Here is a 13,495-nt window from a genome sequence, read left to right on the forward strand (position 1 = left end):
TATTTCCCTCTTGAATATGTCAGAGGTGGTTTGTTCATAAGGGCAGTCAGGCAAAGGAAGAGCATTCATTCTACCACTCTGTTACAGTCGTCATGATGGATTTTTGAACCATCTTTGTGTGTTGCTGTCCAATCTGCATACAATCATGCCACCAGTCGCCCCGCCTCCTCTGAGGATATTTCACAAAGGTTCAAAATTGCATATCTCTCCCATAGACTCTCATGTAGTATCTGTTTTTTTTCACATCTCAGGCACCTCTATGCAATCTCTCCATGTGCTAATGCCTTTATGACATATGTAACAAAGCTATTAGAGCAGCAATGTCCCTTTCAGCGTCCATAGGGCTGTTCACAGCGACAGAAGTTCCTTTCAGTCTGTGTAATAATGAGGAAAAATTGGCAGTGAAACAACTGGGACAGAGGACCAAATTTAAACATCAAACGAGCACTTTAAAGGGTGGGAAATCAAACGTTTTTTTCTTTTGTCCTGCAGCTGTTTGATCACAAAAAGGAGTAAGGATTTATTATGAGATGTAATGATCCTGTTGTTCCACAAGGTGGCATCATAGGAATTTAAATTGTTGGTAAATATTATCTGCCAATAGTAAATCATGTGTTTCGGGGTTTTTGATAGTTTTATTGGTCATTTTGTAATATCATAGTTATCAATTTGGGGCATTGATTGGCACCGATATTAATTGTGATATTAAAACCTTTTAACTCCAATATGTTTATTATACACAAAGAATGTCATGATTTGATCTTAGTTTTATTAGCATTATTGATTACAGGTTGTTTTTTTTGAAGATTTTTTTTTTCTTTTTCCTCAAAATGTTTTCTGGGGAATTACTGGTCTTCATTAGACAATACATAGACAGGAAAACAGGAAAAGAGGTGATGTGTGGAAAAGGTCCACCATATGGGTTTCAAACCTTCCAACCAAACCTTCCCCATCATAAGTGTACCTCAGTGTCCCTTAAAAACAAAGGTACATTTTTTATTTCTATCTCAAACCTCAACATCTGGAACAATTTTGTGTAAATGTTCATGTCATTAATCTGTTTTATCACAATAATAATATTGAAATAAAGGCCCGACCATGACAATCCAAGTATAATCGTGTGGTAAGCATGAGGTGTATGCAGCCAGAATCTTGTTAAGGTTTTTGGCGCTTACGCAGCTGGCATGCTTGCTCATGTCCACACAGATCCTCATGATCAGTGGTTGAGCCAACAACCATCACATCCTCCAGAGTCATCTTAGACTCATTGCATGATTTGAATCAGAGTATTTAGTGCTGATTCATGAGTCTTTATAAATATGTCGTCATTATCTGCAGTGGGCCCAATATGGGGCCCATTTTTCCTTTGAATATGATTTGCTCTTTTGTATTGCACCAATCACCACAACAAATTCCTTGTGTGTGTTATACTACTTGGCAATAAATTTTCTGATTCTGATATGACGTCATTTTGTCATGCAAATGAGTCAACAGTCATGGCTTGTCACAAGTACGGGGAAACACTTTGTCTCAAACTATAGATTTTGTCAGGATTACTATTTGACGGGACATGACGAGTTAAGGAAACTTGTGTGATTGATGTTTCTCTTCAGAACTTGTATATGTTATACAGATCACATCAGCCCCTTTTACATCCGCGGATGCCCAGCGTTTAACACGCAGATCTAGCGTGTCGCCTGTCCTTTTAACAGTGGCGTGTTGAGCTGCCCCGTGAATAAATCCCCTCCGATGGTACCCTTAGGCCGAGACACACCAACCCAATTATCGGCCGTCGGGCACCGTCGGGCAGTCGGACGAGGTCGGTGACTTGGGTCGGATTAGTGTTACCTGTGCACAACCAGCCAATTCGACATGTAGAATCGGCGACTAGCCGCAGGCATCTATAACCAATCTGATTATTGGAGTGTTCACCCTTGAGCGAATCAGAGTTGACCCGAAAATGTCATTTGCTAATGTAGGAATAATACACCATTCTACACACCCACAGGTTACGCTTTGTTTCAGGGACGCCTCCCGAACCCCCTCTCCTTAACTGTCCTTTAGGCACGGGGTGGCGCATAACACGCCTCGTTAAACACGCGTTAATATCGGGATCTAATCTAAAAACGCCTACAGAGATCTGGCCCACGTCAGATCACAGTCCAAGCATGACGACCTCTCAAAGGCGGTCTGGCTGGACTGATTCAGTTCTTGCTGTACTGTATTTTGCTTGCATTACCAAATTCAGATCAAATGGATGTTAATACCGATTAGATTTTTTCTTCACATATGAAATACGTTTCCTTAGCACCATCTGGTAACTATCGTCTCATGATGGAGATACAAACAGTGAATGCAGTATTACTTACTCTGGTTGAAGCAACTTCTCATTGGTCTTTTTTTCTTCATCCTCTCTTCTTTTCTCTGCAGCTCTGTGGCCAGTCTAATCAAGCTCTCATCCTCTAACCAAGTCCCCAACATTGATTTACCTTCACCCCTCATTTAATTTAAAATGCAGGCAGACACAGAGAAATGTGGCAAATGGTGGAAAGAAAATACAAAGCCTACTAATGATTGTTTCACCATGGCAGTTTTCAAATGTTGCTTATCTGTTGTTATTTTAACACTATCTCCTTCATTCCATTTTTTTTTTTACTTTTCTTCCTTCCTCTTTCCTTGTCACTTGTTAATGTGACGTCTTTGCTGCCGTAACTAACATCTAATTACAGCCAAGTGATGCTTTGCCAATAGCGATTGGCCCATTTGGGTGCAGGCCTGCCTTTTAAACTAAGATGTTTCCTGTGGAAAGTGGATAACAGTTCACACCATTCTTGCTTTCCATTGACTGATTGGAAAGTAATTGTTTTGTGTGGTGTTTGTTTTATGTGAAGAGAATATGCAGTCGCATTGACAATGAGGTCAAAATCTTTTCTCAAGAAGGTTTTCTTCGTCTATGCCTAACCATGATGAAATATACAGTATGAACCTGATCATTTACTTAAGTTACAATTCTTTGATGCCCCTAAAGGTCCTAACGTCTTCATAGACTCACAACGGATCTCATTACCTGGTTTTCCTCCCTGACTTTTCATCACCAGCCAGCCTGAAATGGCACACCACCCTTATATTTACTACTTTAGATCCTCTTTCATGTGCACATGGATGCACATGCTGCTGAGTATATGCCCCATTAATGGATGGATGGATGGATGAAGCCTCCATTCCAGTGAAGTTTGAAGCTACATTGTCATAAACAATGCAACATAAACAACAGGTGTTGAAACTGAGACATTTCCTAAAAATGTTTTTAACTCTTTTTGAATTTAATGACAGCAACATATCTCAAAAAAGTTGTAACAGGGGAAGCAAAACACTTGAAAAGCAATTGGCTCAAATCAGAAATAACTGGAGAAGCATTTGACAACTAATTACCAACAGGTCAGTAATATGACATGAAAGGAGGCACCGTCTGTCTGATGTTGGGATGGAGAGAGCTAAGTACAAAAATCTGAGTAAAAAAATAAATAAAAATTGTGGAACAATTTCAAGATAGCGTTCTTCAACATAAAATGACAAATATTTTGAAGATCCCACCATCTACAGTATATCATACCATTAAAAGATCAGAGTGACTATTTGCACCAGGGTACAAATATCAGCCCCCACCAGCGGAGCTATTCACACCCTGTTGACACATGAAAACAAATGCGTTGCCCATGCGCATGTGCACCTAAAATTGGAACCATGTCAAACAATACAGCCAGGCAAATGTCTGCTCTCACACTTTTGTATGAACAATTTTTGCTCTTATTTCATTGAAGAGATTAAATGAAGTTTATCCAAAGTGGTGTGAATACCTGTCAATCACTGTTGGGCTGATGGATTTTTTTTTTTTATAAATAACTTAAAAAAAAAAATGTTCTAATACATTGGTGCAAATAGCGTACATTGATATTGGTAGCAGGGTGTAAATAGCCTACGCATCAGTACTTGCACCAGGGTGTAAATAGCCTAAGCCTTACAAGATTCAGAGAATTAGGAAGAATCTCCATCTGCAAAGAGCAAAACTAAAGCTCAAAAGTGGATGCTCGTGGTCTTCAGGCCCTCACTGCATTAAAAACACACATGATTATCTACTAGAAGTCCCTACATGGACTCAGGAACACTTCCAGAGTTCACTGTCTGTGAACACAGTTCACTGCGTCCTTGACAAATGTAGCTTACGGCTCTATCATCCAAAGAAGAGGCCATGTGTGAACAAGAATCAGAGATCAGGATTCAGGATCTTCACTGAGCCAAAGCTCGATTTAAACAGCAAAGCTTAAAACTCTTCTGTGGTCAGATGGATAATAATGATAATAATAATGATAATGATAATTATACATTAAATGTATTTAAAGCGGATTTCAGGGCTCTCAAGGATCAGAGTTTGAAATTCCTTCTGCAAACCATCGATGCTCTGTCCTGCAGACGACAAACAAGAGAGACCATTCAGCTTGTTGTCGGTGCTTAGTTCATATGCCTGCATCTCTGACGGGGGTGCATTAGTGTCCATGGCGTGGGCAGCTACATATTGGCTGTTCAAACCTTTTTGAGAGGCATTGCCACCATCAAATTCAAAATGAGCTAATCATTTTGCAGTAAATGGCAAAGTGTCAAAGTTTCAACACGTATATGCCATCTATGTTGTATTGGGAATAAAACAAAGCTTTATGAGATTAGCAAACCATTGTATTCTGTTTTTATTTAACTTTTACACAGCTTCCAAGTTTAATTATAGTCAAGGTTGTAGATGAATAAATTATTACTATCCCAGCTCTCTTCAGCAAGTCCTCGTGACCCTAAATAGGAATATATATGGATGGATGGATGGGTGGGTGTTTGGATGGATGGATGGATGGATGGATGGATGGATGGATGGATGGTATTACTCAGAGGATTCTACATGTAATGTTCAGACACAAACCACAAGGCAATAAAGGAATTTCAGGTACTTGAGCATTTCTTTTTCTTTTACCTTTTGTTTGGACCTGAAGCAAAGACAGACAGATAGATCTGGGGGAAGAAGGAAGAGGGGAGGTCTTGTATGTGTGCATGTCTTTGGGGGGAAAAGAGTGTTATTGAAAATGGGGGCCATTTTCTGGAGTCTTAATGGTCAGTCCATCCCACAGAGACTGTCTCAAATGTCAGGTCAGCTGCAAAGTGACCTCCGTCCTGTTTGCTGTCTTTATCTTCTGTCTGCGTGCGTGCACATCTGTGCTTGTGTGTGTGCACATGCAGGACAAAGGGTGAATGATTTATATCCACATCTTATTTCAAATATTAGGACTTTCAATTTTATGTTCTTACTCAAATTATGATTTCTTTATGGAAAGTGGTCCAATCCTTTTGTATGTACAGTCAGGTCCAGAAGTCTTTGGACGATGACAAGAGGTTGTGTGATTTTGCCTATGAAATAAAACAGTCAAGATGTGATTGGGCTGTAGAAGAACTTCTGCTTGCAAGGGCTCGGAAGTATTTTGACAAAATAACAAAATTGTAAATGTAACCATATTTTTTGAATACTTGGATGAAAGTGGTTTGCTGAAGTCTGGAGTCATTGGACGTCGCCAGATAAAGAGTTTTCTTTTCAGGGGTTCATTGCAGGGTTTTCTGCCATTTCAGTGATTGAGAAGTGTGCTCTATTGTGTTCAGACCAGGCAACTTATTTACCTCTTGAACAATGTTGTTGGCCTTCAAAAACTCTCGCGTTGCCTTTGGATCATTATCCACCTGCAGTGTTAAGTGCTGTCCTAAAAGTTTTTTAGCATTTTGTTGAATGTCATCTTTCTACTTCTGTCAACAGTCACGGCATCAGTAAATACCAGTAAGTGTGTTCTGTTGCTGGCTCACCCTAACCCTGCCTCCAACTTATTTGATCAGTTTTCTTTTCGTTCTGTCACACATTTATTCTGCCAAAGTCTCATTTGGCTTTCAGTCTTTAAAGTTTCCACTAGTGGTTTTGCACCCTGTCGTAGACCAAGTATTCTTCACTGTTGTTGATGATCTGAAGGAGGTTTTCTTCACCAAGGAAAGTATTCTGAGGTTGTTAACTTTAGTTGTCCTCCATGGTAAACCACGCCTTTTGATGTTGTTTGTCTCACCAGTGTTTCCTTTGTTTTTAATTAAGTGCAACTGTTGATTTGTCCATATTTCAGGTCTTTTATATCTCTCTATTAGATCTATATTGTTTTTTTTAGCCACATGGTGCAGTACTTCACTTGCCTTCATATTGGTAGTCTGGTCAGAGAGCTACCAAATGTGCTTTAAAAATGAAAATCTACCCTTTGATCAAACCTTGATTGCTTAATTTCAAATTAATTTTGGTAAATAAAGATACAATCATGGAAACTGCCATTGCCTTACCACTTCTGGACCTAACTGTAATGTATGTGTGTCTGGGTTACTTAGTCATGGCTAAAACAGCCTCTTGCATTCATCAAATTTAACAAAAAAAAAATGTTGCTGATGAAAAAAAAAAAGAATTAGGCCAACAGAGCAAATGCTGTTAGAGCTGCTCAAATAGCCTGTGAACTGTTTTTTGGTCAGAAACACTAACGTGACTTTGATATTACCTGAGCATCACTCACCTATGGCCAAGTGGATTTGATAACTGTCACAATCCCAGTTTGTGTATTATTTTGTCTGACAGTTTTTGTCTTTTATTGATTTATTTCTGATGTTGGTGTCCTTAAATTAAAAAATATTTATAATTTGAACAGATAAAATGTATAAGTAAAAGGAATTAACAGCTTGAAGTAATGAGGTGGACTGCATTGTTGGACATTTACACCTTCATAATGTTAAGTAATGATTACAATCTGACTCCTCTTTCTGCAGGTAAGGCCCTGACTTTTCTGCTGCTGCAGCCCCCCAGCCCAAAGCTCCCCGCCCACAGTACCATTCGCCGCACTGCCATCGATCTGATTGGACGAGGCTTTACTGTTTGGGAGCCGTATATGGATGTCTCAGCAGTACTTATGGGACTGCTGGAACTGTGCGCAGATGCGGAGAAACAGTTGGCGAAGTGAGTCCACACACACACACACACACACACACACACACGCACACACGCACAGAAACCCTAATGCCAGTTGCAGTTGAATTCATGACTACTTTAATATCAAAATCTGGATCAAATGTAATTCACATAATACATCACATATAAAAGATATTGAGAAAATCACTTGAGACTGGCTTTTACAACTTTGGACTGGTTCTGACATGCTTAGCTTGAGCTTTTCTCTCAGTTGATCAGCTTCCAAATCCTTAAATCTGTTATTAAAAAATCCTTTTAGAAAAGAATACCCTATTAAAGATCAAATTCCCCACTCGGTTCCTGTTTAGGAAGTGATTGGTCATGTTTGAATGTTCAATCATCCCCTTGGGTCCCAGTGTACAGACATTGGCACCTTTAGTGATACTTAGGTATATGCCTGCATATATAGCCAACACAGTAAATGGTAGCTATGTATAATAGCCAGTACTCGAGTTGTAAAAAAAAATCAGGGGGGATGGTGGATTTTATCATATGGGGACAGATAATTTGTGCTGATTACAAATAATATATTACAAATAATAGCAGTGACCAAAACACCTGCAGAAATACTGCAGGAATGACATAGCAGCAGTTAAATGCAGCCTTCTGTAAGCTTTAAATATCCACTGAGCTTACATCAAATACATCAAAACACAACAATAAAAAACACTTTTCTGAACTTATCAATATGACTCTGTCCTTCACAGGATAAGTAAAATGGATCGCTGCAAAAGTCATCACTGGAAAAAACAACAATTTTCACCTGTTTCAAGTAGATTTTCACTTGAAATAAGTAGAAAAATCTGCCAGTGGAACAATATTTTTTTTGCTTGTAATAAGAAGATCTTGTCCCACTGGCAGATTTTTCTACTTATTTCAAGTGAAAATTTACTTGAAACAGGTGAAAATTGTCAAATAAGTTATTTTTCTGGTGTTATTTTTCTGGTGAAGACTCTAAATGTTGAAATAGCAGTAAAACCACATTCATTGATGAAATGACATAAGGGATGGAAAGGTGGGATGGCAGTTTTACAGGGGGGGATGCCATCCCCCCTCATCCCCCCTCAACTCCAGTACTGATTATAGCTCTATGTTACAGCTAACTCATCATCATAATTTGAGACATTATGATGATGTAGTGATGTGGCTCTGATAGGAGACTCTTGCTTGTGTGCACAGTGCGTCTCTCGTTTCATATAGCATAGAGATCATTTTGTAGATATATTCTTGCCACACTAATAGTACTGCTGAAGGCTGTCCTTCCAGGCAAGTTGTGTTCATATCGTCTCTCAGTCTCCTCTTTCTCAGAAGACGAACCATTAGCTTTTTCTTTTCTTGAATGCTGGGTATTTTTTTCTACCCATCAGCAGTCTGACTTGGTCAGCCCAAGTAATATAAAGTTTCACTTAAAGTAAGAAATAAGCCTACAAGAAATAAACACCTCAGAATTAGTTTTAACACTCATTCACACATGAAATTAAGCGAGAACGTCTTTGATTCATTTGGGGAAGTTGAATGTTTTTTAATAATCAGCATAACCACTACCAAAACCAATATCCAGGTGCCTTAAAGCAGTATAAAGGACTTTTTTCCATGTTAAAATATCAGTTTCAGTCTCCCGTCTCTACTATCAGTAAAAACCACCCAAAGTAACTTTGGACTCTCAGCCTGCTTGTTTCTTGACCACCAAGAGACTCAAGAAAATAATGTTTAATAGAAAACAACGGTTCATCAACATGGCAGTGAATGATTGTGAGGTGACTGGTTGCAGATTGGTTGGAGATCGGTTGCCTGTGGTCAGTGTTCATGCACATCCACTGCCAAATACGTATGGGGTCACTCACCAACAGGTCATCAGCTGAGTAGAGAACAACCAAGAGGTACACATAAAGCAGAGTATTTAGTACACAGTACGAGTTTCTGTCACTTTACTTGAGAGCCCATCGTCAACAAAGTCATGGTAATTCTCACGGCAAACTTGTCACATACTTTGTCAGGAACCTGCAGCATCAATATTAAATGTTCAGCGTATCTCTAGAGCAGTGTCTCCCAACCTGGGGTCCGGGCCCCCCCTGGGGGGGTGCCAGAGATCTCTGGGGGGGCGCAAAACTTTGTCTGCTTTGAGCATATGCAGTTGTAAAAGTTATATTTGCACATGTTAAATAAATTTAAAAAATCATAATAATACACCTAATGGAATACTGTAATCCAAGTCTGTATAAACCCACTTAGTATTTTAAAATGACCAAAATATATTTCTAAATTATTTAGCAGGATACAAACTTAAAAACGTATTATTATATCATTGTTCAACATTTAATCATACTACTACTCCGACAGGTTATTAAAGGAAATTTTTTTTAATTTTTGCTCTCATATTAAGAGACATTTTTCAGACATTATTTTATGTCCTTGCAATTATTTTTTGTGCGTATTTTATACATTGGTGACACAAAATGAAGGCGAGAAAAACAAAGTCATCTGTATACAGGGTAAACCAAAGAGAAATGTATCAAAAAAACATAATTAATGTTAATTTTTTCAATTAAAGATTTGTAACGAATCACTTTACTCTTTTGCTGCTAGTACGTACGGGTCGGGGGGCCCGGCTGGTCTTAGACACAAGTAGGGGGGGAACAAGGAAAAAAGGTTGGGAACCACTGCTCTAAAGCATAATTTTGGGACATGCAAGTTTTTCCAGGCTGGTAACTGTTGCAGGGCATGTCACAATGGCAGTGTATAAAACATTGGCAAAACCTTCTGCAAAAAAGCATTGTTTTATAGTGTATTTATATTTCTAGGTGAACCCTTTCTTGTTTGCCCCTAACAAAGTAGTAGTAGAGCAGAAAAGTGAAAGTTGTTGTTAATTATTGTAGTGTTTACTTCATGCACCAGCACAGAAGGACAGCTTGCAATACAGCTGCAGAGGGTGTGCATGATCTGAGACTGAACACTGGCAGATGTCGTGTTGGGGCACAGTTTCTAAGGCATGTTTTTGGGAACTGTAACAAGAAAGCTGCAAAGAAAGTACGCTGAACACGGTGAGGTCACTGTCACCCACGTTACCAGAGTAACTGATGCAGCTACTTGGGAAATGAAGCTTCGGGAAGCACAAGCATTCACATGTAGTAGATTCTTAAGTTGGTACGTCTAATCATGTGACTGAGGTTATTCACTCCTCCTTCACGCTGAGAAATCAGCCCTTGGCGATTTTGCTGAATATGTTATGTGTCGTTATTCTGTATTGACGAGATTATACCAGCGTGTCATTGGCTGTGAATGCAGTCATGTTGCCAGATTCACACATGCCGAGCCCGACGCCTCAGTCTTGCTAGTGCGGACAGTTCATCACAATTTGTTGTTTGGTCTGAACTCAAGCCATTTCAATATAGTTGCTTACTAATACAGACCTACTTCATTCGTATTCCTTGATTTTGGTTGTTTTGTTTCCTTGAGCTCTTGGATTGGTGTTAAAATAAACTTGAAAAGGAATCTCTAATCTGCTGTTTGAATATTTGTGCTTATGCAGAGAAAAAATCTTAGTTAGGGCCCGAGCACCTTCAGTGCGAAGGCCCTATTGTATCTGTAGGAATTCTTCGCGTTATTATTATTATTTTTCTGACGAAAGGAGGGCCTTTTTGCCCCCCTAAACGTGCCCAAAAAGTCACCAAATTTTGCATGCAAGTCAGGCCTGGCGAAAAATTTGATATTTAATGGTTTGCATTAATGGGCGTGGCAAAATGGCTCAACAGCGCCCCCTTGAAAACTTTGTGCCTCAAGCCCCACGATACGGTTTGACGTACATGCACGAAAATCGGTACACACCTGTATCATGGCCCAACTTAAAGAAAAGTCTCTGGGCGTCAAGTCGAGAAACCGAACAGGAAGTCGGCCATTTTGAATTAATCGTGTCATTTTGGCGAAATTTATGCCTTCCTTCGGCAGTTAATACGGCCCGAACCGTAACGTGCACCCAGGTGTGTTATACATCAAAATGTGCGTCTCCATCCTCCGACACCACGCATTACTTTTCTCTTTCAAAACAGTTACCGTGGCGACGCTAGACGCCGAAAAGCGCGCCCACCCTTCATCTGATTGGTTCAGACAGAAAAAACTTTGCGCCTCAAGCCCCACAATACGGTTTGACGTACATGAACGAAAATCGCTACACACCTGTATCATGTCACTACTTAAAGAAAAGTCTCTTGGCGCCATGGCCGAAACAGAACAGGAAGTCGGCCATTTTGAACATTCTGAATTAATCGCGTAATTTTGGAGCAATATATGCCATTCCTTCGAGAATTAATACGGCCCGAACCGTATCGTGAACCCAGATGTGTTATACATCAAAATGTGCGTCTCCATCCTGCGACTACACGCATTACTTTTCTCTTTCAAAAGTGTTACCGTGGAGACGCTAGACGCCAACAAGCGCACCCCCCCTTCATCTGATTGGTCCATATTTGATAGTTCCCCAAAAGGCACCAAATTTGGCACGCAAGCCAGGCCTGGCGATGAATTTGATATTTCATGGTTTGCATTAATGGGCGTGGCAAAATGGCTCAACAGTGCCCCCCGGAAAACTTTGTGCCTCAAGCCCCACAATACGGTTTGATGTACATGCACGAAAATCGCTACACACCTGTATCATGGCACAACTTAAAGAAAAGTCTCTTGGAGCCATGGCCGAAACCGAACAGGAAGTCGGCCATTTTGAAATCTGATTGGTCCATATTTGATAGTTCTCCAAAAGTCACCAAATTTTGCATGCAAGACAGACTTGGCGATAAATTTGATATTTCATGGTTTGCATTAATGGGCGTGGCCTAACGGCTCAACAGCGCCCCCTAGAATACTTTTCTCTGCCATAACTTTTGAATGGTTTGACATAGGAAGTTGTGGGTGGTGTCATGGGATTCTGTAATGAGTCCTTAAGCTTCGTTGGCCTTAATTAGCCCCGCCCCTTCTTCTGATTGGTTGTCCCGATTTTCTGCTATAACTTTGGAATGGTTTGACATAGAGAGTCGTGGGTGGTGTCATCAGATTCTGTATGGAGTCCTTGACCTTCATTGGCCTGAATTAGCCCCGCCTCTTCTTCTGATTGGTTGTACCTTTTTTCTGCTATAACTTTTGAATGGTTTGACATAGGAAGTCGTGGGTGGTGTCTTTTCTGATATGCTTATGGGGGGCGGTGGCCGTGAGTGCGAGGGCCCGTTCATCGCTGCTTGCAGCTTTAATTTTATTTCTTCCTTTACAAAGGTTTCCATGAATACACATCTAGTGGACTGCCCTGTAATTGTAATGATAACCCTGATTATTTTATTACATGTTCTAAGTGCTGGATATTAACTTCAGCAGATGTCTGTGGAATTAACTCTCTGTCTTTCTGCTGCATTATATCAACATGCTGACTGTTTCCAATTACAGGCACCTCGCTAAATGAAATGAAGCATTTCACTTTTGCTGATATATTGCCAGTATATTACCAGTATTAATTACAGGATCTTTAGCTGTGATGTATAATCAGAGGAGACAAATCGTGCAGCTTGACTGTGTGTCTACCACTCTGTCCACCCATCACTCCCTCCCTCTCTAACTCTTTCTCTGTCTCCTCAGGGTCATTTGTTAACTGGGGGTCCTTTCCCTCCCTCTAGAGTTTTCTCCTTTCTCTCTTCCACATGATGGGTGTGTGTGGCCAGCTGTTAGAGTGTGTGTGTCTCTAATTCCTGTTGTACTGTGGGAGTCCATTATGCTTTTGGTGTTGAATGGATCCCATTGACTCAGCCTTGACATTATAAGCTGCTCACTAATCTCTTCACAGCATATATTAGGAAGACTCAATCTCTCTGTTGTTTGTGTCAGGTTTGTTAGATTCATCTTATTGTCTTTCTCTCTGATCATGTTTATGTAGATACCTGACTCTTTTATGATTGTTCAAATCTTTAGAACAAGCCTAAAATTATTTCGTTTTTTTAATTGTTTTTTTGTCAGCAGCAAGTCAGAAAAAACTCTCTGGACTGTGTTTTTACTCAATTTATTTCTGACTTTACAAAGCCAAACACATCCAGTACGGAAGAGTTTTAGGGCCAGGCAGGAGAAAAATACAAATATTTTAGAGGAGGAAGATTTTTTTTCATTATGCGCTTTGAGAAAAAAATCGAAATGTCAAGAAAAAAGTCGAAATGTCGAGAAAAAAGTTGAAATGTTGAGATTAATGTCGAAGTACAATTTCGGGGAAAAAGTCGAAATGTCGAGAAAAAAGTCGAAATGTATTTCAACTTTATTCTCGAAATTCCGACTTTATTCACAAAATTTCGACTTTATACACGAAATTTCAACTTTATTCTTGAAATTGTACTTCAACATTAATCTCGACATTTCGACTTTTTTCTCGACATTTCAACGTTTTTCTCGAAG

General features: G+C 39.7%; 1 protein-coding gene across 3 annotated transcripts in view; it reads left to right on the forward strand.

Annotated features, from left to right (window-relative positions):
• LOC133455532 (WD repeat-containing protein 7) overlaps nt 1–13,495 on the forward strand; it is a 115,666-nt gene that overhangs the window by 84,258 nt on the left and 17,913 nt on the right. For all 3 annotated transcript variants that reach the window (XM_061734611.1, XM_061734613.1, XM_061734612.1), the window contains one exon: nt 6,880–7,066. In XM_061734611.1, the coding sequence (XP_061590595.1) occupies nt 6,880–7,066 (187 nt within the window). The remainder of the gene's footprint in view (nt 1–6,879; nt 7,067–13,495) is intronic.

Source organism: Cololabis saira, chromosome 11 (genome assembly GCF_033807715.1).
Source record: "Cololabis saira isolate AMF1-May2022 chromosome 11, fColSai1.1, whole genome shotgun sequence".
Classification (NCBI taxonomy): domain Eukaryota; kingdom Metazoa; phylum Chordata; class Actinopteri; order Beloniformes; family Belonidae; genus Cololabis; species Cololabis saira.